At 47.4% G+C, this 26144-nt stretch overlaps 1 protein-coding gene across 1 annotated transcript in view; it reads right to left on the bottom strand.

The window, feature by feature from the left end:
- Positions 1 to 24554, bottom strand: part of HOMER1 (homer scaffold protein 1) — a 99577-nt gene extending 75023 nt beyond the window's left edge. The window contains exon 1 of the mRNA XM_038765595.1: positions 22744 to 24554. Coding sequence (XP_038621523.1) covers positions 22744 to 22748 — 5 coding nt within the window. The 5' untranslated portion in view covers positions 22749 to 24554. The remainder of the gene's footprint in view (positions 1 to 22743) is intronic.
- Between the last annotated feature and the right edge of the window lie 1590 nt (positions 24555 to 26144).

The raw sequence follows: 26144 nt of genomic DNA, 5'->3' as shown, positions 1-26144 counted from the left end.
AAATAATCAGGTTGGACACAGTCCATGTCCTACGTGGGGCTCAGTCATAACCACAGATGAGATGAACCAAAAAACACCTTCATTTCCTCAAAAATTGGGGTGGGAAAATTATGCACAAGAGGCAATTATGATAATACAGTACATACTGTAATATTTACATATGTACACAAAACACCAATTCAAAATGTTGCACTATTGGTACATGTTTACGCTGCTGTGTGATCATATAACTCTACTTGTGTTTTTTAATCACAGCTTTACATTTTTATGCTGCTTTGACCAATTTTGGGGATCTTGGTAATGCAATAATATACTTTAGGTTGTTTCCTCTGGGACTACGTTTGGCTTAGTGCTCAACACTATTTTCATGGAACCAATTAAAAGCATTAACAGGGGTACAGTGATTTTACCACAGGCTTTCAAAGGATTCATCCACTGTCTCAGAAACAACAGTTTTCCCATTTACTGGCTAATCACTCATTTTAAACAAAAAGGAGTGCTCCCAAAATATGAATACAAAGCAAACTGCTTATTTGCAAAAGCCAAAATAAGGATCGGCCCCTAGGGAAAGGTTTAATTGTAGTTCAAATACAATCAGTATTCTGGTATTTACTCTTCTTTCCGAAAGTGATTTTTATAATTGACAACTTAATTAGCATAGCAAGGCTAGATTGTAGCCACCATATGTTGCTTGGTCTAGTGGAAAGAGCACCGGTTTGGGAGTCAGGGGACCTGGGTTCCAATTCCAGCTCCGCCACGCATCTGTGGTGTGACCTTGGACAAGTCATTTAGCTTCTCTGTGCCTCAGTTCCCTCAGTTGCAAAACAGGGATTCAATACCGTTTCTCCTTCCGATTTAGACTGTGAACCCCATGTGGGACCCGATTAGCTTGCATACACCCCAGTGCTTGGCCCACAGTAAGCATTTAAATACCACAACTGTTATTAATATATGAAAAATGTTTTTTGGAGGGAGAGGGAGGAGGGCAAAATTTGGAAGACCAGTAGCCCTCAATTGTGCCTTTACTGGGTGATGGGAAAGATCAGCTTACAGACTAAAGTTACTACATGGAAAGCAAAATCAGGATGGGAAATGAAAAGTAAAAGATCACTAGTATAAAAATCAAAAAACACGTAGATTGTTTCCTACATTCTTCCCTTGTTCAGAAAAATCACCTGCCATCAAGTCTGATTTCATGTGCACTCTTTATATTGCTCCTAATCCTTTCTATCCTTACTAATCATTCCAACAGGGACCCCCACATTCTTTCAACTTAAGGAAATTTGTCTCACAGAAAGGGAAAACTGAGTGTCGACTTTCACTTGAGCCCATTGTTGGGTGGGGACCGTCTCTATATGTTGCCAACTTGTACTTCCTGAGCACTTAGTACAGTGCTCTGCACACAGTAAGTGCTCAATAAATATGACTGAATGAATGAATGCTCAGTGGTTGTTCCAAGTTTTTATTAATGAATAACAGTTTTCACTATTCCTGTGAGGATGGCAAATATGACTATTTCACCTATGAATAAGGGACACATTATCTAGCAACAGTGCAAATATATTCCCTTAGAGGCGGGAAGTAGCCTTACCTTCTTAGTGCTTATAATTTAAGCCTTTTACCATTTCTAACAACTGAATTCGATTAGACACAATTAGGAAGCTAGTTTAACAGCTCAGAGGGCCTCTCTCTTGTACTCAGCATTACTATACACTCTGCTCTGGTAGCAAAAACAGCCGCCAACATCAGCAAGTTGATCCTTGAGAGTTTCAGCTGTGACCCCCTGAAAGGACCTTGCAATCCTTTTGAGAGGCAGAGCCAATTAACAAAGCCAATCAAGTGGGCTTTTCAAGTAGCCAGCACCTGTGCAGACCTCCTGGCCAACAATAGCTTCACGCTATGCCTTTCCTGTATGAGAAGGCATACTGTCCTCTCCCCAATTTACTATTTTCAGGATGTCCCCTAGGCCTCCCCAGCTATTTTTAGGCTTGGAAACTGCCCTCTCAAAGGTCACCGATGACCTCCTACTTGCCAAATCCAACGGCTCTTACTCGATCCTAGTCCTCCTCGACCTCTCAGCTGCCTTCGACACTGTGGACCACCCCCTTCTCAACACGCTATCCAACCTTGGCTTCACAGACTCCGTCTTCTCCTGGTTCTCCTCTTATCTCTCCGGTCATTCATTCTCAGTCTCTTTTGCAGGCTCCTCCTCCCCCTCCCATCCTCTTACTGTGGGGGTTCCCCAAGGGTCACTGCTTGGTCCCCTTCTGTTCTCGATCTACACTCACTTCCTTGGTGACCTCATTCGCTCCCACGGCTTCAACTATCACCTCTATGCTGATGACACCCAGATCTACATCTCTGCCCCTGCTCTCTCCCCCTCTCTCCAGGCTCGCATCTCCTCCTGCCTTCAGGACATCTCCATCTGGATGTCTGCCCACCACCTAAACCTCAACATGTCCAAGACTGAACTCCTTGTCTTCCCCCCCAAACCCTGCCCTCTCCCTGACTTTCCCATCTCTGTTGACGGCACTACCATCCTTCCCGTCTCACAAGCCCGCAACCTTGGTGTCATCCTGGACTCCACTTTCTCATTCACCCCTCACATCCAAGCCGTCACCAAAACCTGCCCGTCTCAGCTCCGCAACATTGCCAAGATCTGCCCTTTCCTCTCCATCCAAACCGCTACCCTGCTCGTTCAAGCTCTCATCCTATCCCGTCTGGACTACTGTATCAGCCTTCTCTCTGATCTCCCATCCTCATGTCTCTCCCCACTTCAATCCATACTTCATGCTGCTGCCCGGATTGTCTTTGTCCAGAAATGCTCTAGGCATGTTACTCCCCTCCTCAAAAATCTCCAGTGGCTACTAATCAATCTGCACATCAGGCAGAAACTCCTCACCCTCGGCTTCAAGGCTGTCCATCACCTTGCCCCCTTCTACCTCACCTCCCTTCTCTCCTTCTACAGCCCACCCCGCACCCTCCGCTCCTCTGCCGCTAATCTCCTCACCATGCCTCATTCTCATCTGTCCCGCCATCGACCCCTGGCCCACGTCATCCCCTGGGCCTGGAATGCCCTCCCTCTGCCCATCCGCCAAGCTAGCTCTCTTCCTCCCTTCGAGGCCCTACTGAGAGCTCACCTCCTCCAGGAGGCCTTCCCAGACTGAGCCCCTTCCTTCCTCTCCCCCTCATCCCCCTCTCCATCCCCCCATCTTACCTCCTTCCCTTCCCCACAGCACCTGTATATATGTTTGTACATATTTATTACTCTATTTATTTTACTTGTACATATCTATTCTATTTATTTTATTTTGTTAGTATGTTTGGTTTTGTTCTCTGTCTCCCCCTTTTAGACTGGGAGCCCACTGTTGGGTAGGGACTGTCTCTATGTTGCCAACTTGTACTTCCCAAGCACTTAGTACAGTGCTCTGCAGACAGTAAGTGCTCAATAAATACGATTGATTGACTGATTGATTGACAATCCAAAAAAAAGTATTCATTTCCATGGTCAATTACCTTCTTTTGAAGATTACTTACACTGTGAGCCCCATGTGGGGTAGGGACTGTGTCAGACCTGACTAGCAAGTATCTACCCCAGTACTTAGAACAGTATTTGACACAGTAAATACTTAAATATCAAGGATAATAGTAATAATAACACCAAGAGCCAAAGGAGAGATGCCACTGAGACTCACATAACTCTTAAAGGCCCCTGATACATTAACAAACTGCACCAATAGTCTGCCTATCAGCCCAGAAAGTGTAATTCTTTATTGGATTTTATTCTTCCCTGGAAGATGTTTTGTAAGGAGTATGAAATAGCTTTCCCATCTGTTTCAAAGGCTTTTAGGACACTTCATCATCTCCTCTATTGACTCAGAGAGCCACTAATAAAAATAGATGATTTGGGCTACAGTACACTCAAAGGTACCAAGTTTTTTGTTCAAGGGAGGTTTAAACAGGCACGGTGTCTTGGCTTCTCTACGACTGAATAGATCAACTAAACTCCAAATGTTGGTTATTCACGGTGGTAAGGCAATTTCTAAAACAATCGATGGAGTTTAATATCCTGAGACCTCGGGACGGAGAACCAGTGCGAGAGAATCGATGACAGTGACTGTCATGCGAAGTCACTGTACCTCTCTCATCCCTACCCACAGTCCTCCCGCAAGCAGGCCGGCCCACGGCACAGGTTTTGTTGTGCTGGACCGAAATGACCGCAGAATACTGCCAAAGCTATATGGGCAATTTTTTTTTTTTGGTGGCATTTGTTAAGTGCTTACTATGTGGCTGGCACTCTTCTGAGCACCGGAGTAGATACAAGCTAATCAGGTGGCAGACAGTCCCTGTCTCACATGAGGCTCACAGTCTCAATCCCCGTTTTATTAGTGCATTAACTGAGGCCCAGAGAAATAAAATGACTGGCCCAAGGTCACACAGCAGCTGGTGGCGGAGCCGGGTCCTTCTGACTCCCGGGCTGAGCTCTTTCCGCTAGGCCATGCTGCTTCTCAGTTGCCTTGGTAACCAGGGTCTTTGCTGCCCACGAAAGCTAGCGACTTTCCAAGAATTCCTACTGGGCCCGTCCACTTCACAGATTACCCTGAGCTATTTCTTCCTTGAGAGGTCTTCCCCACTCATGCCCTCCCATTTCCCAGAGCCATGTTCTTTTCCCCAGAACAATAGCAGGGTTTCTAAAACATTACCCAGTTGTGGTCTGCATTTCCCCTCCTAAGGAGAGCTGCTACTTTGTGAGAAATGTGAAATTTGTTCTTTGGAACAGCCAACTTGGAATTATTCTGTTTTCGCTTGTCTTTCGACAATTGACTTTGGAAAATTACTCAATGACATAATGATCTTGCATCTGGCAATTCAAGGCCAAAGGGAAAAAAAAAGTCAGCTTATTTGAAAATAATTGTCCTAGTAATGGGTAAGAAGAATAGAATGGCTATTTGGATGATCAATGGGTTTCAAAAGCCTCCTTTTAGCCATTAGTTTCAACATCCTGCCCCAGACTATTTTTTTTTTTAAAACCACTGCTTCTCAAGTTGCATCAAAATTGATTGACTTATATTTCATTTTTCCTCCCTACCCAACCATCAGTGGAGAGGCTAACAAGAAGTAAAATTACCAAAGAATGTGCAATAAGAGGGACAAGAAAGAAAATTAACAGGCTTACAAAATGTTCTAACTGAACTACTGGCCTCTGAAAAAAGAAAGTTATTAAATAGATTATTTTTATTGGGTCACCCTTGCACTTGGATTTGCACCTTATGTGCGCTGAGGACTTTGCTTGAGAAAATACAGAAAGTAAACATGATTTCAGCCCTCAAAACACTTGCAAGCTAATGGGGAGAGAATTTGAGTTTAAAAGGATATGCAAATGAGTCTATACGTCTACAGATCTGTGATGTTTGGGCATTTTATATTCGCCCCACCTTCAACCCCCCAGCTGCCTTTTTTAAAATGGTACTTGTTAATCACTCACTCTGTGCCAAGCACTGTTCTAAACGCTAGGGTAGATACAAGTTCATAAGATTGGACACAGTCCCTGTCCCACAGTTTAAGGAGGAGGGAGTAGGATTTAATCTTAATTTTACAGATGAGGTAATTGAGGCACAGATTAGACAAGTGAAGTCACTCACCCAAGGCCACACAACAGGTATGTGACTGAGTCAGAATTAGAACCCAGGTCCTCTGGCTCCCAAGCCTGTGCTTTTTCCACTAGCCATGCTGCTTCTCATATACTTCCCTTTAAATTATGTACTATAAGTTACTTATTCATATTAATGTCCGGCTCCCTCTCTTTTAAGCTCATTATGGGCAGGGAAAATGTCTCCCAATTCTGTTGTACTGTACTCTCCCAAGCACTTGTGTACAGTGCTCTGCACAAAATAAGTGCTCAATAAATACCATTGGTGATGATGTTGCATAATAGAGTAGGGAAGATAATGTGCAAAATTACTACCAGAGGTTGTGAGTACCTCCAGTAAGTGCTTAGGAGGTGCAGAAATCCTGGCTAAGCAGTAGGAGGATATTAGCAGGAAAGATTAGAAATTAATCAGTGACGGCATCCTAGACGAACTGACCAACTTCTGGGTAGCTCTTGGTCTTCAAGTCAGCCCATAAGAGCAGTTATTTATAAAACCCACCAATTTGTGGTTTACGATTGGTGAAATCAAAGGAAGAATTATGTTTTAGAGGAAATGAAGGACCCTCTGGAAAGGGTGCCTTGAGCCAAGACCAGATTATGGGTTTATGGATATTTTCACAAACCACATTAAAAGAAGTCTGAGAGTCTACATTAAAACAACTGCCTCCCCATCCATATTTCTACCTTAGTGGAGGTTTTCAGTTTATATGCAATGTAGGTTGCTCATATTCAACCTGATTCTCTAACTTGGCTTTAGGTGTTAGTCCAAGGGCCAGAAAGCTCTGCCCCATCTTCATTCATTCAATCAATCATATTTATTGAGCACTTACTGTGTGCAGAGAACTGTAGTAAGTGCTTGCAAAGTACAATTCAGCAACCGAGAGACAATCCCTGCCCACAATGGGCTTACAGTTTAGAAGGGAGGAGAGAGACATCAAAACAAGTAAACACGCATCAATATAAATAGAATTATAGATATACATACACATCAAAATAAGTAAACAGGCACTAATATAAATAGAATTGTAGATATGTACGTATATACACAAGTGATGTGGGGCCAGGAGAGAGTGGGAGCTGAAGATAAAGGGGGGCTCAGTCTGGGAAGGCCTCCTGGGGGAGGTGAGCTCTCAGTAGGGCTTTGAAGGGAGGAAGAGAGCTACCTTGGTGGATGTGCGGATGGAGGGCATTCCAGGCCAGGGGGAAGATGTAGGCCGGGGGCTGACGGCGGGACAGGCGAGAATGAGGCCCAGTGAGAAGGTTAGCGGCACCAGAGGAGCGGAGTGTGCGGGCTGGGTTGGAGATGGAGAGAAGGGAAGTAAGGTAGGAGGGGGCTTGGTGATGGAGAGCTTTGAAGCTGAAAATGAGGAGTTTTTGCTTGATACGGAGGTTGATAGGCCACCATGGAGATTTTTGAGGAAGGGGGTAACATGCCCAGAACATTTCTGTAGAAAGATAATCCAGGCAGCAGAGTGAAGTATACACTGAAGTGGGGAGAGATAGGAGGTTGGGAGAACAGAAAGGATACTGATGCAGTAATCCAGTCGGGATAGGATGAGTGATTGTACTAAGGTGGTAGCGGTTTGGATGGAGAGGAAAGGGCGGATCTTTATCGTGATTACCTGCTGCCAAGACTCTTCAGAAACTCATTACCCTGAGGCAATACATGAAATAGTTACAATCAATCATCCAACAATGTTGTTAGACTTGATCTTTGATGAAGGAGAATTTTACAGGAGAAGATTCAGATACCCGCCAGATTGGTCTTCCACAGTAAGAAAATAAGAATCATAATAATATGTGCCAAGCACTTTACTAAGCACTGAGGTAAAAACAAGACAATCAGGCCCCACATGGGGCTCACAGTCTAAGTAGGAGGAAGAAGAGATATTAAACCCCTATTCTGCAGATAGGGAATTGAGGCACAGAAAGGTTAGGTGACTTGCCCCAGGTCAGACAGCAGGCAAGTAGAGGAAGCCAGGATGAGAACCTAGGTCCACCGGCTCCCAGGCCTGTGTGCTTTTCACTAGGCCACACTGCTTCCCTGACGATGCATTCTCTGAGAGATTCAAAGTTACTGTACAAAACTAGCTTCCCCAAACACTTACTATACCAGAACGCCCCAGCTACTGGTGAACCCCAAGTCCCTTTGGAACAACTTTCCTGCTCCCCTCTTTCTCTGCCTTACCAGCACAGGATATTACATCACATTCCAAATCATTTAGAGTGGGCATAAGTCAGTCAGGGTCCGCAGGGGAAGAATAACAGTAATAATAACAATCGTGGTATTTGTTAAGCACTATGTGCTGAGCACCATATTAAGCACTGAGTTACTTACAAGATTATCAGGTCCCACTTGGGGCTAATAGTTTAAGGAGGAGGGATTAAATCCCCAACTTGCAGATGAGGGAACTGAAGCACAGAGGAGAAGTGACTTGCCTAAGGTCACACAGCAGGTACGTGGTGGAGGTGGGAATAGAGTCCAGGTCATAATAATAATAATAATAATAATAATGGCATTTATTAAGCGCTTACAAAGCACTGTTCTAAGCACTGGGGAGGTTACAAGGTTACAGAAGCAGCATGACTCAGTGGAAAGAGCCCAGGCTTGGGAGTCAGAGGTTGTGGGTTCAAATCCCACCTCTGCCAATTGTCAGCTGTGTGACTTTGGGCAAGTCACTTTACTTCTCTGGGCCTCAGTTCCCTCATCTGGCAAATGGGGATGAAGACTGTGAGCCCCCCGTGGGACAACCTGATCACCTTGTAATCTCCCCCGCACTTAGAACAGTGCTTTGCGAATAGTAAGCACTTAATAAATGCCATTATTGTTATTACTGCAAGGTGGTCAGGTTGTCCCACGGTGGGGCTCACAGTCTTAATCCCCATTTTACAGATGAGGTAACTGAAGCCCAGAAAAGTGACTTGCATAAAGTCACACAGCTGACAATTGGTGGAGCCGGGATTTGAACCCCTGACCTCTGACTCCAGAGCCCGGGTTCTTTCCACTAAGCCACGCTGCTCCTTCAAGACTCCAGGAGTCTTCTGACTCCTAAATCCGGTCTCTTTCCACTAAGCCATGTAAAGGGAGGGATACAGGCATGTGAGAAGCCACCAGGCCACCCCACTTTCATCTTATGGATTGAGAGGGCTGAATTGAACTTCACAGTTCAACTCCTAAAACACAGACACCAATGGGGCAAGGGACTTCAGCTATAAACCTGAAAAATCCACCATTTGCCTCCTGGATAGAGCAGCAGCTGCTAATTATTGACAGATGACTGCTAACGCATTCATCCCCCTTGCAAAGGAAATTTTCATTGAAGAGGTGCAAATAGGATTCCATCCTTTAATTGATCATATTTATTGGGCGCTTACTGTGGGCAGAACACTGAACTGAGTGTTCACGAAAGTACAATATAACTGAGTTGGTAGACGTGTTTCCCTGCCCACAAGCAGGGTTTATGATTTTGTCTCCATCCTCCTCTTCCTTTAGAAACAAAAGCTCTTTAATTTTGAATGTAATCAGACTGATTATATGAATTTTAATCAATCAGGTGAATTTTTTGAGTGCTTATTGTGGGCAGAGCCCTATCCCTAATAGTAATAATAGTATTTGTTAAGTGCTTTACTAGATGCCAGGCACTGTGCTAAGCACTGGGGTGGATACAAACAAATCAGCTTGGATACTGTCCAGGTCCCACATGGGGCTCAGAGTCTTAACCCCCATTTCACAGATGAGGTAACTGAGGCCCAGAAAAGTTAAATGACTTGCTCAAGGTCACACAGCAAACAGGACTAGAACCCAGGACCTTCTGATTCCCAGGCCCATGCTCTATCCACTTGGCCACACTGCTTCTCAACAGAGTTGAGGACAGAGTCGGGAGACCTACAAGGATCTTACAGTCTTCACCATCATTAATGCTAGGGGCCTTGAGAAAGCTAAAAATCCCCAGACCCTTCCTCTCGCCCTGGGATTAAAAACAGATTCAAAAGAATCCTAGAAATACGGTGAACCATCTGGCACTAGAGACCATTTTCACTCTTTGCAGCAAAGTTACGCAGCACAAAAAAAGACCAAGGAGAGGCTTGCTAGGCCATCACGCTGGAAAGCAATTTCCCTTCTGTTCCGTTTGTACATCTTCCTTCCCACTGAGGCTGCCCGCCTCTAGACATTTATGTCAGTGTTTGTCTCCCCACATCTAGACTGTAAGCTCCTTGTGGGCAGGGTATGTGTCTATGGTTGTATTACCTTCTCCCAAGCACTTAGTATAGTGCTTTACACACAGTACGGGCTCCATAAAAACGACTAAATGAACGAAAGCCCCTCCGTTAGTAGAGTTAGACCGAGGTAGCGGCAGCGCTTTGACTTGATGACCGGACAGCCCCAGCCAGGCTGACCTCAGAGAAGTGTCCTAGGCAGTCCCCTCACCCTTCTCCCACAAAACACTCCACCTCTTAGCCCCCTCGTACCTCACCTCGCTACTCTCTTCCTTCAGCCCAGCCCGCACACTTCACTCCTCTACTGCTAACCTTCCTCACTGTACCTCGAGTTCACCTATCTCACCGCCAATCCCTAGCCCACATCCTGCCTCTGGTCTGGACGCCCTCCCTCCTCAAATCCAACAGATAATTACTCTCTCCCACCTTCAAAGCCTCACTGAAGGCACATCTCCTCCAAGAGGGCTATGCAGACTAAGCCCCCCGTTTCCTCTTCTCCCACTCTCTTCCTCCTGACTTGCTCCCTTTGCTCTTCCTCCCTCCCAGCCCCACAGCACTTATTTACATATCTGCCATTTATTTATTTGTACTGATGTCTGTCTCCCCTCCTCTAGACTGTGAGCTCCTTGTGGGCAGGGAATGTGTCTGTTTGTATTCTCCCAAGTGCTTAGTTAAGTACTCTGCACACAGTAAGTGCTCAATAAGTACGACAATGAATGAATGAAGCTCAGTGCCCAGACTGGACGGTTGAACTTCACACATCGTGGCTTAGAGCATGCTGAGACCTCACAGGCGAGAGAGCCTTTGAAAGGCCTTACTGGATTCAGCTACCTTCCACTTCAAAGTGCTCTCCTCGAAGCTGTAAAGAGAGTAGTGTGGCCTAATGGATAGGGCCCGGGCGTCAGAGGACCCGTGTCCGCCGCTCATCTGCCTCTGTCTGCCTTGTGACCTTGGGTAAGTCACTTCATTTCCCTGGGCCTCAGTTACCTCATCCATTAAATAAGGATTAAGATTGTGAGCCCCATATGGGACATAGGACGAATCCAACCTGATTAGCTTGTAATAAAAATAATAATGATGATGATAATAATAATAATAGTATTTGATAAGTGCTCACTATGTGCCAAGCACTGTTCCAGTGTCTACCCCCAGGGCTTACTGTAGTGTCTGGCATATAGTAAGAGTTTAAATACAAAAAAAAAGAATGAGAGAGAGAGAGAGAGAGAGAGAGAGAGAGATGAAATTTTTTATAGAGAATAATAATAATGGCATTTATTAAGCACTTACTATGTGCAAAGCACTGTTCTAAGCACTGGGACGTAGTGTGGTCCAGTGGAAAGAGCACAGACTTGGGGGCAGACGGCCTGAGTTCTAATCCCAGTTCTGCCCCTTGCCTGCAGTGTGACCTTGGGCAAGTCACTTATCTACACTTCAGTTCCCTCATCTGTAAAATGGGGGATTTGATACCTGTTCTCCCTCCGTCTTACGAATGTGAACTCCATGTGGGACAGGGATTGTGTCCAATCTGATTACTCTCATTCCAACCCAGCACTTGGCTCATAGTAACTGCTTAAATACCACAACAATCACTATCATCGTCATCATCTCAGGACAATAAAGGTAAAGAACAGGGGTATTAAAGTTTAGATTGGCCAGAGCCAGCAGGTGGCTTGTGTGTTTTAGATGCTGTAACGGAGAGGATCGAAGAATGGATCAGGTTTCTTCGGATGAGCGCTCGGATTGAAAGCAGCACATTAGCCAAATTTGTGGAGCTGAAGAAAAAATATCAGCAAAGATGTGGAGTAATTCAGGAATAACAGTTGGGTTCAACTACAGATGAGTTCTGAATTTATGGGTATGGGAGGGAAATTACCTAACATTCCAAGAGGAGGTAAATATTTGATGGATCTAACAAACAATTTTTATGAGTTACAGCCTACACAGGATCCATTCTGCTTACAGCCCTTGTGAAAATTTTATATATCTTTTTTATATAATTTTTTATAGAATTTTTATATCTTCTAGACTGTAAGCCCACTGTTGGGTCGGGACCGTCTCTATATGTTGCCGACCTGTACTTCCCAAGAGCATAGTACAGTGCTCTGCACATAGTAAGCGCTCAATACGATTGAATGAATGAATATATAAACTATAAATAAATACAAATAAACTATAAATAAAAAGTTCCCTCCTCCTAATTCAAATATTCTGGATGTATTACTACAATTGGTAGTACCCAGGGAAGGAACAACTGAACTATCCTGGCTTGGCTCACTGTGGGCAAGAACCATGTCTTAGAACAGTGCTTTGCACATAGTAAGCGCTTAATAAATGCCATTATTATTATTATGTCTACCAACTCTGCAGCACTGTACCCTTCCAAACACTCAGTACAGTGCTCTACCTACAAAAAGTGCTCCAGTGTTAATCCACTGATTAACACCCAGAGATAACCCCCTGGGACACTATTCTTATTTGGAAAGTATTGGAATGGATTTTAATTCATTAATGCTTTAGAAGTGATTTGGGGTGGGAAGAGCACAGGGAGAAATGCCAGGAATTTCCTAAACTGAACCCCAGGGATAGTTCCTTTCTCCAGTACCGAGGAATGGCAGCAGCATTAATTTCAGTTGACGAAAGAGCAGTTTGGGCGGGTGCTTATAATAATAATGATTTGTTAATGCTAATGGATAGGGCCTGGGCGTCAGAGGACCCGTGTCCACCACTCATCTGCCTTTGCCTGCCTTGTGACCTTGGGTAAGTCACTTCATTTCCCTGGGCCTCAGTTACCTCATCCATAAAATAAGGATTAAGACTGTGAGCCCACAGTGCACAGTGCAAAGCATTGTTCTACGCGCTGGGGGGGATACAAGGTGATCAGACTGTCCCACGTGGGGCTCACAGCCTTAATCCCCATTTTACAGATGAGGGAACTGAGGCATGGAGAAGTGCGGTGACTTGCCCAAAGTCACACACCCAATAAGCGGCGGAGCCGTGATTAGAACCCATGACCTCTGAATCCCAAGTCCGTGCTCTTTCCAGGGAGCCACGCTGCTTCTCCAGTTTCTTGGCAAGTTAAAAATTTAAATTAAAAAAAAAAAATCAAGATCACTTCGAATTTAAGATACTCAATCAAAGCACAGAAATCTGCTCCCTTAGGAGCTCTAACTTCTTCAGCAGAGTTGCTGATGCAGCAGATACAGATTTCTGAGAGGAGAAATGGACTGCCCGCCTCAAGTTACTCCTTACCACACTCACAGTCTTAGATTTGTTGTACTCCATGTTGGCCATTTAGGGTAAGCTCATGGGCCTTAGGGGATCTAGAAGCAGTGTGGCCTAGTGGATAGAGCCCAGGCCTGGGAATCAGAAGGATCTGGGTTCGAATTCCAGCTCCGCCACTTGTCTGCTGTGCAATCGTGAGCAAGTCACTTCACTTCTCTGTGCCAGTTACCTCATTTGTAAAATGGGGATTGAGACCGTGAGCCCCATGTGAGACAGGGACTGTGTCCAAGAAGGTTTGCCTGTATCAGCGCCAGTGCCTGGAACATGGTAAGCATTTAACACATACCACAATTATTTATTTAGATGACCTCCAGCCAACTGGAGGTGATGTCTACTTACAGGGGACGGATAACAGATGGCTAAGACAGTATCTTTCTCAGGCAATGGGAGAAACAATCGCTAGGCAAAACCCATTCTCTGGTGTGAGCTGCTTTTAATTGCTTCTCCCACTACCTGATGTTATTTATAGAGCACTTCGCATGTGCAGAGCACTGTTCTAAGCAACCGGGTGAGGACAATCCAAGAGAGTTCCCTGCCCACAAGAGGCCTACAGTAAAGAGGGGGAAGACAGGCGTCAATCCATACAATTTATAATAAATAATTTATAGATAGGTACATAAGTGCTGTGGGGTTGGGGATAAACGGCAAATGCCTGAAGTCTAGCTCTGAACGTGGGCAGGGTTGAAGTTGGGTATGTATGCCACACCCAACAGTAGTAATAATAAATAATAATAATGGCATGTGTTAAGCACTTACTATGTGCCAGGCACTGTAATAATGATAATGATGGTATTTGTTAAGCGCTTACTATGTGCAAAGCACTGGGGGGGATACAAGGTGATCACGTTGTCCCACATGGGGCTCACAGTCTTAATCTCCATTTTACAGATGAGGAAACTGAAGCCCAGAGAAGTGAAGTGACTTGCCCAAAGTCACACAGCTGACAATTGGTGGAGCCAGGATTTGAATCCATGACCTCTGACTCCAAAGCCCGGGCTCTTTCCACTGAGCCATGCTGCTTCTCTCTACTAAGCATTGGGGGGGGGGGGGGGTGGATACGAGCAAATCGAGTTGGACACAGTCCCTGTTCCATATGGAGTTCATACTCTCAATCCCCATTTTACAGACAAAGTAACTGAGGCACAGAGAAGTTAAATGACTTGCCCAGGGTCACACAGCAGACAAGTGGCAGAGCTGCAATTAAAACTCATGACCTTCTGACTTCCAGGCACATTCTCTTTCCACTAGGCCACGCTGAGTTGCAAACTGCATTCCTCTTGGCGGGGAGAACAACCACTACTGGAAACCAGCAAAATGTTCTGAAGTGCCCTCAGACAGAACCTTTCTGAATATCTTGTTCATTCCCCGAATCTAATGAACACCGTAACCTGCACAGACACTCTGCCAAGCACGTCACAGACTCCCAGGTTTATCCAGTGACGAGACTGTCTGCCATCACAAACGTACGATGGTAGAAAGACTTTTTTGTTCATTCACTGTAATGGTTTCATTTCTGGAAGAGACTTCTTATTTTCAGGTGGCTGCGCTCCTTCCAACCCGTCCTTAAATTACATCACTGCACAGTACCGCACTTCACATAAATCCTGAAAAGCTGCACTTGCTTTGATTTGGTTGGCCTTCGTGGTCGTGGAGTAGTAGTAACTGCATCACAATTAATCACCGTGCGTCAGACAGGGCTGAAAAGCTCTCAGGTTTGTTGGGTGCGAATGGGGCCAAATATGTGGGAAAATGGAAAAATTGCACTAGTTTCGTCCGCCTGGTGGTTTTTCAAAATGTGAGCCAGAGAACTCTGGGAGGAGTGAGCATTTGTCCTTGTTGGTCTTTTACATGGAAGGATTAGGAAGGACAAGGATGCAGAGGGAATATTGCCACAGGGTCACATCCTCGACTGGGCTTCCCGTCTGGAGCTGCTTGGGAATACCAGAAGTCCTGGGCTTAACCCATTTCCTTTTTTTATGGTATTTGTTAAGCATTTACCATGTGCCAAGCTCTGTTCCAAGTGCTAGGGAAGGGACAAAATAATCAGGTAGGACACAGTCCCTATCACAAGTAAGGCTCGCAGTCAACCCCCATTTTACAGACGAGGAAACAGGCACAGAAGTGAATTGACTTGCCCAAGGTCACACAGCAGACAAATGGCGGAGCTTGAATTCGAACCCAGATCCTTCCGACTCTCAGGCTCTATCCACTAGGCCATGTTGCTTCTCAATTTCCTTCCTTGAAGCCTCGCTGGGTGGCAAGGTGAAGGACAGAGTGGGTTCAAACCCTAAAATGTTGCCTCAACAAGGCAAAGATGGGGCTAGTCGCAGCCACTGGTTTGAACACAAAGTCGTATCCCAAAATGGTCATTATTAAGGACACACGCAGTTGACAGTTCTAAGCATACTGTGTAAATGATCAGCCAGTAGTTTCCCCTTTAACTGAACTGGTATTTTCAATAAATCAATAAAAAGTCACATATGAGATCCCAAATTTTCTTTTTTCATTCTTGAGCTGAGTTAAGAATAAGATTTTTTTTTAAGCCTTAACATCTCAGTATTCAAATGACGAATGGCAGTTTTCCCAGTCACAATGCACTAGGTTCTGAATTTATAGAAATTGGGTCAGGTTTGGGGCTTTGGCATTACATTTTGTTCATACATTATTGATTTTGCAATCAACCAAGAAAATAGGAATTACGGGTACAGAAGATTTAAAAAGCACAGGACAGGAAGTGTGATTGGCCTGTTTAAAATAAAAGACTTTGAAATCATTTCTCCAAGTACAGCAAAACCCCAAAACATGGCAGACTAAATCTTTTTGTTTTGGGCAAATCAGCCAAATAACTACTGCAAAAGGCTACCACGTTTTCCTGTGAAAAATATTTCTCTTAATTTTACTCAACTTTCCAAAGAACCCCAGGTTCATCATGTTGGGAGGTGGGAAGAGAGAAGGAGAGAGAACAGCAATGACGACAGGTATAGATTGAGCTGCAGTATACTAGTTCAGAATCTTACAATTTCTTGATTATTCCTTTAAGTGTTTAGCAGAATTGAACCTACATCTGACCTCTACCCTCATGTCTCTCTCAATGCTATTCTGGCAAAAAAAAAAAAAAAAGAGAGAGAAAAAAATACTTGCTTTAACCTGTTTATCCCAATTTTGATGGAGGATTTCACTTTTCTCAACAAAACCAGGTTCTAGGTAAAGTTAACCCTACCTGTCATGCTTTTGGACCTTGAAAGTCTAAGTTAAACTGTTCTAGCACTTACTTCTTAGTGTCTATGACAGGATAGAGGAAAAACTTCACAGCTAAAAAGGGTGCTAATTTGTAGCAGTAAGAATTGGAAGCCTGCAAAGGGGTAAGTTTAAGCAATTTATCAATGTATTTATTAAGTGCTTACTATGTGCACAGCAAAGTACTAAATGCTTGGGAAAGTAAAAGTAGACTCTATACTCACTTTGCAGGGAACATGTCTATCACCTCTGTTACTGTACTGTCCAAAGCAGTGTACAGTGCTCTGAAAACAGTAAGCGCTCAATAAATACGATTGATTGATGCAATAGAACCAAGCTGGTAGACCTGTTCCCTGCCATCTAAAAAGTCCCTTATCTGAATATTCTAATTCCTTTATTGTACTACTGGCAAGACCAAGATGTGCTGAAGAATGCACAGTAAGTAGTCACTAACTTACTAATAAAAAGGACAAGCCACTGAGTACAGGAAGTCCTTAGTACAGTGCCAAGGCCTTCTTAGACACTCAAAAGTATTTTACTACTGATTACTTTCGGAAACCTTAGCCAAAAAGGGAAAGGGATTCGAGCTGTCAAATAAGCCAGAGGGAAAGAATGTAAAATTAGCAGATTAGTTTATTATTACTATATTAAATATATAAGTATATTATTAAAATTAGCTGATTAAATCAAATTTCCCTAAACTAGGAGCCTGATACTACCAGTAAGTGTTAATTCGCCTGTTTTGTGGGCATTTTTTGCTTATTTGTTTTTGTTTTTTTAAGGCTGCCCAGTTTACTCATTCAAGCTTCCAAGACACCAGGCAGAGAGAGCCCTGCAGAAGAAAAGCTACGGAATAACCAAGCACTTTAATGAACTAGAAAATTATTCTTCTTCCCCTGAACTTCCCCAGCCCCTTGGGAAGAAGAAGAAAAAAAGAAAGAATAGCCATTTTCTCTTTACTCATCCAGCTGACCGAAGGTTTATTATGCATTTGAACAGATGTGGGGACTTCAAGTGGGAGCCCCGACAGAATGATTAGCGGCAGGGTGAGGGGAAGGGGGTTAAGAATGACAAACATCCTCCGACCCCTTCAGAAGCACGTGGCATCTCTTCCCCCTCACACTCCCAAAGCCCACTGCAGACCACCCTCCTTCTATGAAGTCCATTTGCCATGTTTGCTTTGAGCCCTCTGGTACTCACCTCAGCCCCACAAAACTTATAAACAAAGCCTTCTACTCTACTGCTTCCCTTATCTGAAAATGATTTTAATGTCCAACTCTTCCTATAGACCATATAATGGGCAGGGATTGCATCTAACAAAGTCTATTGTATCTTCCTTTCCCAAATGCTTGATACGATGTTCTGCACATTGCAAGTGCTCAGTACATGCCACTGAGGGACTGAAATGGAGGATGTGGGCCGTTTTCACAGCCCAGAAGCTCCAGTCTGGAGAGCCACTTGTTCTCAGGGAGCTGACCACCTTGAAACGGCCATTTGGCTACATCAAGACTAAGTCTCCCCATGTTTCCAAGTTCCAAGAGTATCATTCCATGTGTCCATGTGTTGAATAACAAACTTGATTTGGTGGGGGGGGCATGGAATATCCACAGTGGGTATAAATAACCAGACAGCAATCTGCCATTTGGTCAAATACATAAAATGAAATTGGACAAAAAATGCAATCCTTTCTAACTCCTTGCTCCCCTAATCACGCCATTAACCATTCCCTCACTACTTCTGTTTCAACTCACGTTTACGCAGTTACTTTGTGGTTTATGTTTGCTTGCTCCCCAACATTTGAGAGTAAGATCTTCAACTGCAATCAGGTCTTAAACTGTTCCAACTCACTTCAGGGACTAATGTAGGGTGTTGTATAGAGTAAGCATTCAAGTACAACTGATAACAATACAAGAGCTGGACTGGAAGAGACACTTGAGAGAATGGATAAATACCTACACAGACTTTGAAGTATCATACAGGGAGGCGGGAAAGCGGGGTTTGCGATAATCTGGCAAGACTTCGGGAGGGAGGAATTTCTGCTAAAACTCTGGAGGGTGTGATGGTTATGTTGGTAAAGAGTGTCACCCGGACAAGGCAAAAAGACTGCATTCTGACCAAGGATGACAAAACCTGGAAAGGATGGTGGGTAGGAGTGGAGTGCAACTGAAGACAAGGGCAGAAAGGGAAAGAAGGCAGCTTGGGGAGGAAACTGAAGCCCACAGTCAGGAATTTTGAGGCCTTGGGGATGAGAAGGGGGTCACTGGGGGCTTTTGAAGAGTAGAACTAGTAAATGGTATTTGTTGAACACTTCTCAAAGCTCAACAGAACAACAAGCATATCCTCTGCTCACGAGGAGCCTGCATTCTAGGGAAGATGGACATACAAAATATTTACCAATAGTAGGGGGCAGGATGAACAAGGATCAGAGTGAATAGATCAGGATGCAATATCAAAATAAGTAATTGAAGGTACACCTGAATATGTGCAAGTTTGACTTGATTAGACTGCAGGCTGAGGAGAGGGGTTCTTTTCTGTTTCTGTAGCATGGGCTGAAGCTGGAAGCAGAGAGTCTAGCAAGGAGGCTGTTGACAGTAAACTCACGGGCAGGGAACAGGCACTCTCCTAAGCACTTTGGACAGTGCCCTGCAACACAGAGAAGCAACGTGGTCCAGTGGAGAGAGCATGGGTCTGGGAGAAGGACCTGGGTTCTAATCCCAGTTCTGCCACTTGTCTGCTGTGTGACTTTGGGCAAGTCACTTCACTCCTCTGGGCCTCAATTCCCTCATCTGTTAAACTGGGGATTAAGACTGTGAACCCTATGTGGGACTGTATCCAACCCAATTAACTTGCATCTACCCCAGCACTTGGAAGAGTGCTTGGCACATAGTGCTTAACACACACCATTACTATCATTCTAAGCACTCAAATATGACTGCCTATAATCCAAGTGCCTCAGTGGCAGTAGTAGCATTAGTAATTGAATTCCCCCATGGAGTAGAGATGGGACACACCCCACATCTCCCCCAACTCCTAGCAGCCCAAAAGGTCAACCACATATATGCAGAGGCATATACCCAGAAGAGAAAACCCCAACCCACTCTAGGTGGTGGTGGAACTTGGAAGCAGGGGCAGGCAGATCCACAAACTTCTGAAGAATTGGCAGTGAGCCCTACATGGGTCTGTGTCCGGCCGATTATCTTTGTATCTACCCCAGTGCATAGTAGTCTGTAATGCTATTAAAAAAGGGGAGTCAAAGAAGATTTGGAAGTTGAAGGCGGGTGAGGAGCAAAATGGAAAACTAGATTGATTCAGGAGGGAGGGGGATAAGTGTAAATAATAATAATTGTGGTATTTGTTAAGCATTTACTATTGCCAGGCACTGTACTAAGTGCTGGGGTGGATACAAACAAATCGGGTTGGACACAGTCCCTGTCCCCCCTGGGGTTCAGAGTCTTAATCCCCAGTTTACAGATGGGGTAACTGAGGCCCAGAGAAGTGAAGTGACTTGCCCAAGGCCACCCAGCAGACAAGTAGTGAAGCTGGGATTAGAGAGTCATGACCTTCTGACTCTCAGGCCCGTGCTCTATCCACAAAGTGATGCCGCTTGCCCTATGTAGTTATCCTACAAATTTAAGACGCCATGAGAGAAGTCTCTGTGTCGGATAGAAGGCTTGGTTATGATCGGAGATTTAGATCTGGACGCTGTAGTTTGAATCCAATGTGATTTTTTTATATGTATAAAGAAAGTCACGGGCAGATTGGAAGTCAGGTAGGAAACAGGAGAGGAAAAGCCAGATGGGGGGTGGTGGGGAGGAGAGTCAGAAAGAATAGAGGGTACCTGGGGGGGCTTCTGCCTGATGGCATCAGTCTTCTCAGTCAGATACAATGATGTCATTGGCTTTTAGGGAGTGAGAAGTTTTAGGAAGGAGCTGAAGTTCGTAGCAGGTGGTGTACATGAGCTGTCCGGATGACAGCTTGGTAGAGATATGCTTATTCGAGGAGCCCAGCGAGTTAAACGTCTTATTTGCCTTCTGTAAAGCCTGGCACGGTTAGCTGGCAACTAAGATGTACGAGTGGACGTGGGGTTGGGGTGCCAGAGGTGACACCCACCCGGCCCGAGAGCTCCAGAGAGCCAGCCCCAGGGCCCCCCGGCTTCTGCACAGTCTCACGCCACCTGGCACATGCCGCAGTGTATCCCCCTCCCCCTCCTTTCCTCCCTCCCTTCAGCTTCACAGTAGCAATTCCGAGGCGGCAGGAAGAGCTGGGAGCTTCTGCAGAAGAACGAGGTGGGGGGGGCGGGAGAGGGGAATGATGGATGAGTGAAGGAGAAGAGGAACTGGGGGGTGGGGGGGCTGGCAGAAACGTTAAGGGACCGAGTCAAGGGAAATCTGCATTCACTCAATCGTCACTGAGTACAGAGCACTGTACTAAGCGCTTAGGAGAGTACAGTCAACAAAAAGACAGGCCCACAACGAGGGCCTTCTCCCTTCTTCCACTGTTTCCTCTCTCCCCCCTGCAAAGTTCTCGTTACTCCCACTGCCATTAGCAGGCAGTGAATCTCTCTCCCTTTCTCTGCAAACCTGCTGCCTAGACCTCTGTCTGCAAGCCTCCAACAGACTGATACCCACGGACCCAAGTGCCAAGATTCCCAGGTGCCGCAAAAAGCCACCCAGGCGCAGGGGGTCCTAAGGTGCCCATCTTTTCCTCCCTCATATACCCACACACATACCCAGCTGCACCAGCACCGGGGCAAACTACAACACCCCCAGAACCCTAGATCCCCCCATATGGAAGAGCAAGACTATCGGACCCTCTATTCCCCACTTGGAAAAAGGTTATCACAACAAGGGGCCCAGAGAGAAAACGGAATCGCTTCTGAATGGGGTGAGCGAAGGAAAAAAAAAAAAAGTTGAAAGCGAGCCCAGCTGGCGGGGAGGAAACCAAGGCAAAATCATCCAGAAATATGGGCAAGGATCGAGGGCGGTGGGAAGGTTTGGTGCTGTGACTCAACTTCTCTTCACAGTAAGGGCTCAATAAATACGACTGAATGAATTTGGTCAGAGTTCAGGCAACAGGAACATTCCCATATCGTACAGATCAAGGCCAATGGTTAGTTATCTAAGCAATGACACAATTTTCATCTTAATATAGAGGTGCAAGCGGTGAAACACTTAGCTATAGATGAAGTAACCCCAGTTGGGGGTTGGATGGTTTCGTACAGAGAGGGAATGGAGGGTGAGGGGAGGGGTTATAGTGCAGGCATAAAGGCTTATCATAAACTCCCCCCGCTCCACATCCCAAGAGATTTGGGGTGATTTTAATTAAAACATTGCCTACCCTGATCCTATGCTGGAATGCGATGGAAAGAACAAACAAGATTTGCTCAGCTTTGGCACTGTAGAATTAAATGGCATTTCTTTAGCAGTTGCTGCCTGCCTACAATTTGGGAAGTTTTTTCTCACTTCTAGTTTCCATAGCGAACATAAATGGTGAGCAGACTTCTCTTTTTCAGAGTGTAGGGGTTGGGGGAGAGGATGGACAGATGGAAACTAACTTAAGGCAAAGCTCAAGATATACTGTAATTTAATTTTGTGATCGGATTTCACGTGGGGAAGAAAGCCCAGGGGCAGGTCGTCGAGTCACTGCAGAAACCGATTCGGTTTTAATCATCACCTATGGCAACTGAGCGCATACTCTATGCAGAGCGCCGTACTAAGCGCTTGGGAGAGTGCAATACAACCGATTTGGCAGACACCTTCCCTGCCCGCAACGAGCTCCACCGACTGTCAGCTGTGTGACTTTGGGCAAGTCACTTCACTTCTCGGTGCCTCAGTTACCTCATCTGTAAAACGGGGATCAAGACTGTGAGCCCCCCGGGGAACACCGTGCTTACCTTGTAACCTCCCCAGCGCTTAGAACAGTGCTTTGCACATACTAAGCGCTTAATAAAATGCCATTATTAACGAGCTTAATCCTATTTGAACTCTATCCCCTGGTGTTCTTGCTCTCTGGAACGGTTCTCCAAATTAGGACCAACTGGCCTCACCTCCTAATAAACCCCAAAACGATTAGAAGCGGCTGTTTTTAGGCATTTCCCCATCTCAGCCCACATTCCCTCCAATCCCAACCCGATCTACCTTCACCCTCCAAGCGGGAACCCGACCACGGTAAATTATTTCGTTTTGTTCATTCCTTCACTCGTATTTGAGCGCTGAGTGTTTGCAGGGCGCTGTACTAAGCGCTTGGAAAGTACAATTCGGAACAGAGACAGTCCCTACCCAACCTCGGGCTCACAGATGCAGACACGACGCTTCATTAAGGCAGAGAGAAAAAACCGGTTTTTTTTCGACGCTTACCCCATTTTGCCCCAGGATAACTTGCAGCGCTGAAGTGGCTCAACGGGATAATTTCCAAAGAGGGTCTTCGGTCTTCCTGCAGGCGTCTCCCCGACTTCCCTAAATCCCCCCCACACTCACAACCTTGGCTTCCCTGGTATGGAGGTATTTCAGGGAGGCCCCCGTCGATTGCTTTCGGAAAAAATGAGCCGAAAAGATAAATAAATAAATTAAAAAAGGCCGGTAGATCCCAAAGCGTTCAAGCAGAGCGGGGCTGCATCCGCGGGGCCCAAAGCAGGAACCTGCCTCGAGGGGCTGCGGAGCATCAGCCTCACTCCCCAGGCCACATGGGTGGTCCCGCTCCGGCCTCACACAGTCCGGTCGGGCCCGGTGGTCATCTCGGTCCCTTTCTCCGGGGTGGCGGGTTCGAATCTTCCCCCCCGCTTCGGCGGCAGGTCCCGGGGGTGGCGGGTTCGAGTCTTCCCCCGCTTCAGCGGCAGGTCCCGGGGGCGGAGGATGCGACCGGTGCGGCGCTAACCATCAGCAGCACGGTGGAGGCGGGGGGGATCGGAGGGCGAAGACACCGGCCCCGTCCCTTCGGACGCCGTCAGCGGGGAGAAATGGCAGGGAGGGAGGGAGGGAGGGAGACCGACGTCCTGCCGCTGCCCACCGGAGGAGGAGGAGGAGGAGGAGGAGGAGGAGGAGCAGGGAGTCATGCCGCCCTCGACGAGAAGAGCCGGAGCCGTGGCAGGCCGGGGGGCAGGCTCGGGGGGCAGCCCATCCTGGGGGCCGGACGGGACCGGGCTGGGCACGGCTGGGCACGGCACAACCGGGCCGGACCAGTCGGGGCAAGGACCAGGCAGGGCACAACTAGTCAGGGCAAGGACCAGGCAGGGCAAGGCCGGGCCGGGCACGGCTAGCCAAGGCAAGGACCAGTCAGGGCAAGGACCAGTCAGGGCAAGACCGGGCCGGGCACAACTAGTCAGGGCAAGGCCGGGCCGGGCACAACTAGTCAGGGCAAGAACCAGTCAGGGCAAGGCCGGGCCGGGCACAACTAGTCAGGGCAAAGCCGGGCCGGGCACAACTAGTCAGGGCAAGGCCGGGCCGGGCACAACTAGTCAGGGCAAGGACCAGTCAGGGCAAGGCCGGGCCGGGCACAACTAGTCAGGGCAAGGCCGGGCACAACTAGTCAGGGCAAGGCCGGGCACAACTAGTCAGGGCAAGAACCAGTCAGGGCAAGGCCAGGCCGGGCACAACTAGTCAGGGCAAGGACCAGTCAGGGCAAGGCCAGGCCGGGCCGGGCACGACTAGTCAGGGCAAGGACCAGTCAGGGCAAGGCCGGGCCGGGCACGACTAGTCAGGGCAAGGACCAGTCAGAGCAAGGACCAATCAGGGCAAGGCCAGGCCGGGCACAACTAGTCAGGGCAAGGACCAGTCAGGGCAAGGACCAGTCAGGGCAAGGACCAGTCAGGGCAAGGCCGGGCACGACTAGTCAGGGCAAGGACCAGTCAGGGCAAGGCCAGGCCGGGCACAACTAGTCAGGTCAAGGACCAGTCAGGACAAGGCCGGGCCGGGCACAACTAGTCAGGGCAAGGACCAGTCAGGGCAAGGCCGGGCCGGGCACAACTAGTCAGGGCAAGGACCGGTCAGGGCAAGGACCGGTCAGGGCAGAACCGAACCGGGCACGACCAGTCGGGGCAGGACCGGTCAGGGCCGAGAAGCAAGACAAAAATGTGGCTCCTCGGCGGCGGCGGTGTCGTTGGCGAGGAAGGAGGCAGGGGGGCGAGTGGCCGCCTCCTGTGGGGGACGGCTTCCACCTGCCTCACGGCGAGGAGGGGGGGAGGGAGGAAGGCAAAGTCCGTGGGCTCCTCAGGCCCCGGCGCCGGCTGAGGCGGCGTGGGGGGGCTTCCCCGGGCCCGCCTCAGGGCCCCCCGATGCCCCCCTGAGGGGAGGAGGAGGGCGGCCGCGGGGGATGCCGGGAGGGCCCGCGGAGCCTGCCGGGAGACCGATGGGGGCCTCCGACCACCCCGGCGCCCGCCGCGCGCGCTCTGGCTCCATCGGCCCCTCAGGCGGGCTTTTATAGAGACACGTCACCGCGTTCCCCTCCGCACTGACGTCACCCGCCGCCTACGTCACCGGGGTGCGGGGGACGGCCTCACGTGGCCGGAAGTGCTGCTAAATTAGGGAAGGACCAAGCGCGCGCGCGCGCGCGTGCGCGTGGGGGGGGGCGGAGCGGGGGAGGGGCGGGCAAAGGCCGCTGCGCGGGAGGCGTAGTAATTACGGTATTCCTTCAGCGCTTACTACGGCTACTACGGCCAATAATAATAATAATAATGGCACTTGATAAGCGCTTATTATGTGCCAAGCGCTGGGGAGGATACTAGGTCATCAGGTTGTCCCACGTGGGGTTCACAGTCTTCATGCCCATTTGACAGATGAGGCGACTGAGGCCCAGAGAACAATAATGATGGCACTTGTTAAGCGCTTATTATGTGCAAAGCACTGTTCTAAGCGCTGGGGAGGATGCTAGGTCAGCAGGTTGTCCCCCGTGGGGCTCACAGTCTTCATCCCCATTTGACAGATGAGGTGACTGAGGCCCAGAGAACAATAATGATGGCACTTGTTAAGCGCTGGGGAGGATACTAGGTGATCAGGTTGTCCCCCGTGGGGCTCACAGTCTTCATCTCCCTTTGACAGATGAGGTGACTGAGGCCCAGAGAACAATAATGATGGCACTTGTTAAGCGCTGGGGAGGATACTAGGTGATCAGGTTGTCCCCCGTGGGGCTCACAGTCTTCATCCCCCTTTGACAGATGAGGTGACTGAGGCCCAGAGAACAATAATGATGGCACTTGTTAAGCAGCTGGGGAGGATACTAGGTGATCAGGTTGTCCCACGTGGGGCTCATAGTCTTAATCCCCATTTGACATATGAGGTGACTGAGGTCCAGAGAATAATAATGATGGCCTTGTTAAGCACTTACTATGTGCAAGGCGTTGTTCTAAGCGCGGGGGAGGATACTAGGTCAGCAGGTTGTCCCATGTGGGGCTCACAGTCTTCATCCCCATTTGACAGATGAGGAAACTGAGGCCCAGAGAATAATAATGATGGGGGAGAGGGAAGGGGTGGGTCGGCGCCATCTCCTCTCCTCAAAGGCCGCTGCGCGGGAGGCGTAATATTACTGTATTCCTTCAGCGCTTACTACTACTACTACTGCTAATAATAATAATGATGGCACTTGATAAGCGCTTATTATGTGCCAAGTACTGTTCTAAGTGCTGGGGAGGATACTAGGTCAGCAGGTTGTCCCCCGTGGGGCTCACAGTCTTCATCCCCATTTGACAGATGAGGTGTCTGAGGCCCAGAGAATAATAATGATGGCCTTGTTAAGCGCTTACTATGTGCAAAGCACTGTTCTAAGC

This window comes from Tachyglossus aculeatus, chromosome 23 (assembly GCF_015852505.1).
Source record: "Tachyglossus aculeatus isolate mTacAcu1 chromosome 23, mTacAcu1.pri, whole genome shotgun sequence".
Classification (NCBI taxonomy): domain Eukaryota; kingdom Metazoa; phylum Chordata; class Mammalia; order Monotremata; family Tachyglossidae; genus Tachyglossus; species Tachyglossus aculeatus.
The sequence above is the reverse complement of the archived record's forward strand: the minus strand, read 5'-3'. Positions and strand labels throughout refer to the sequence as shown.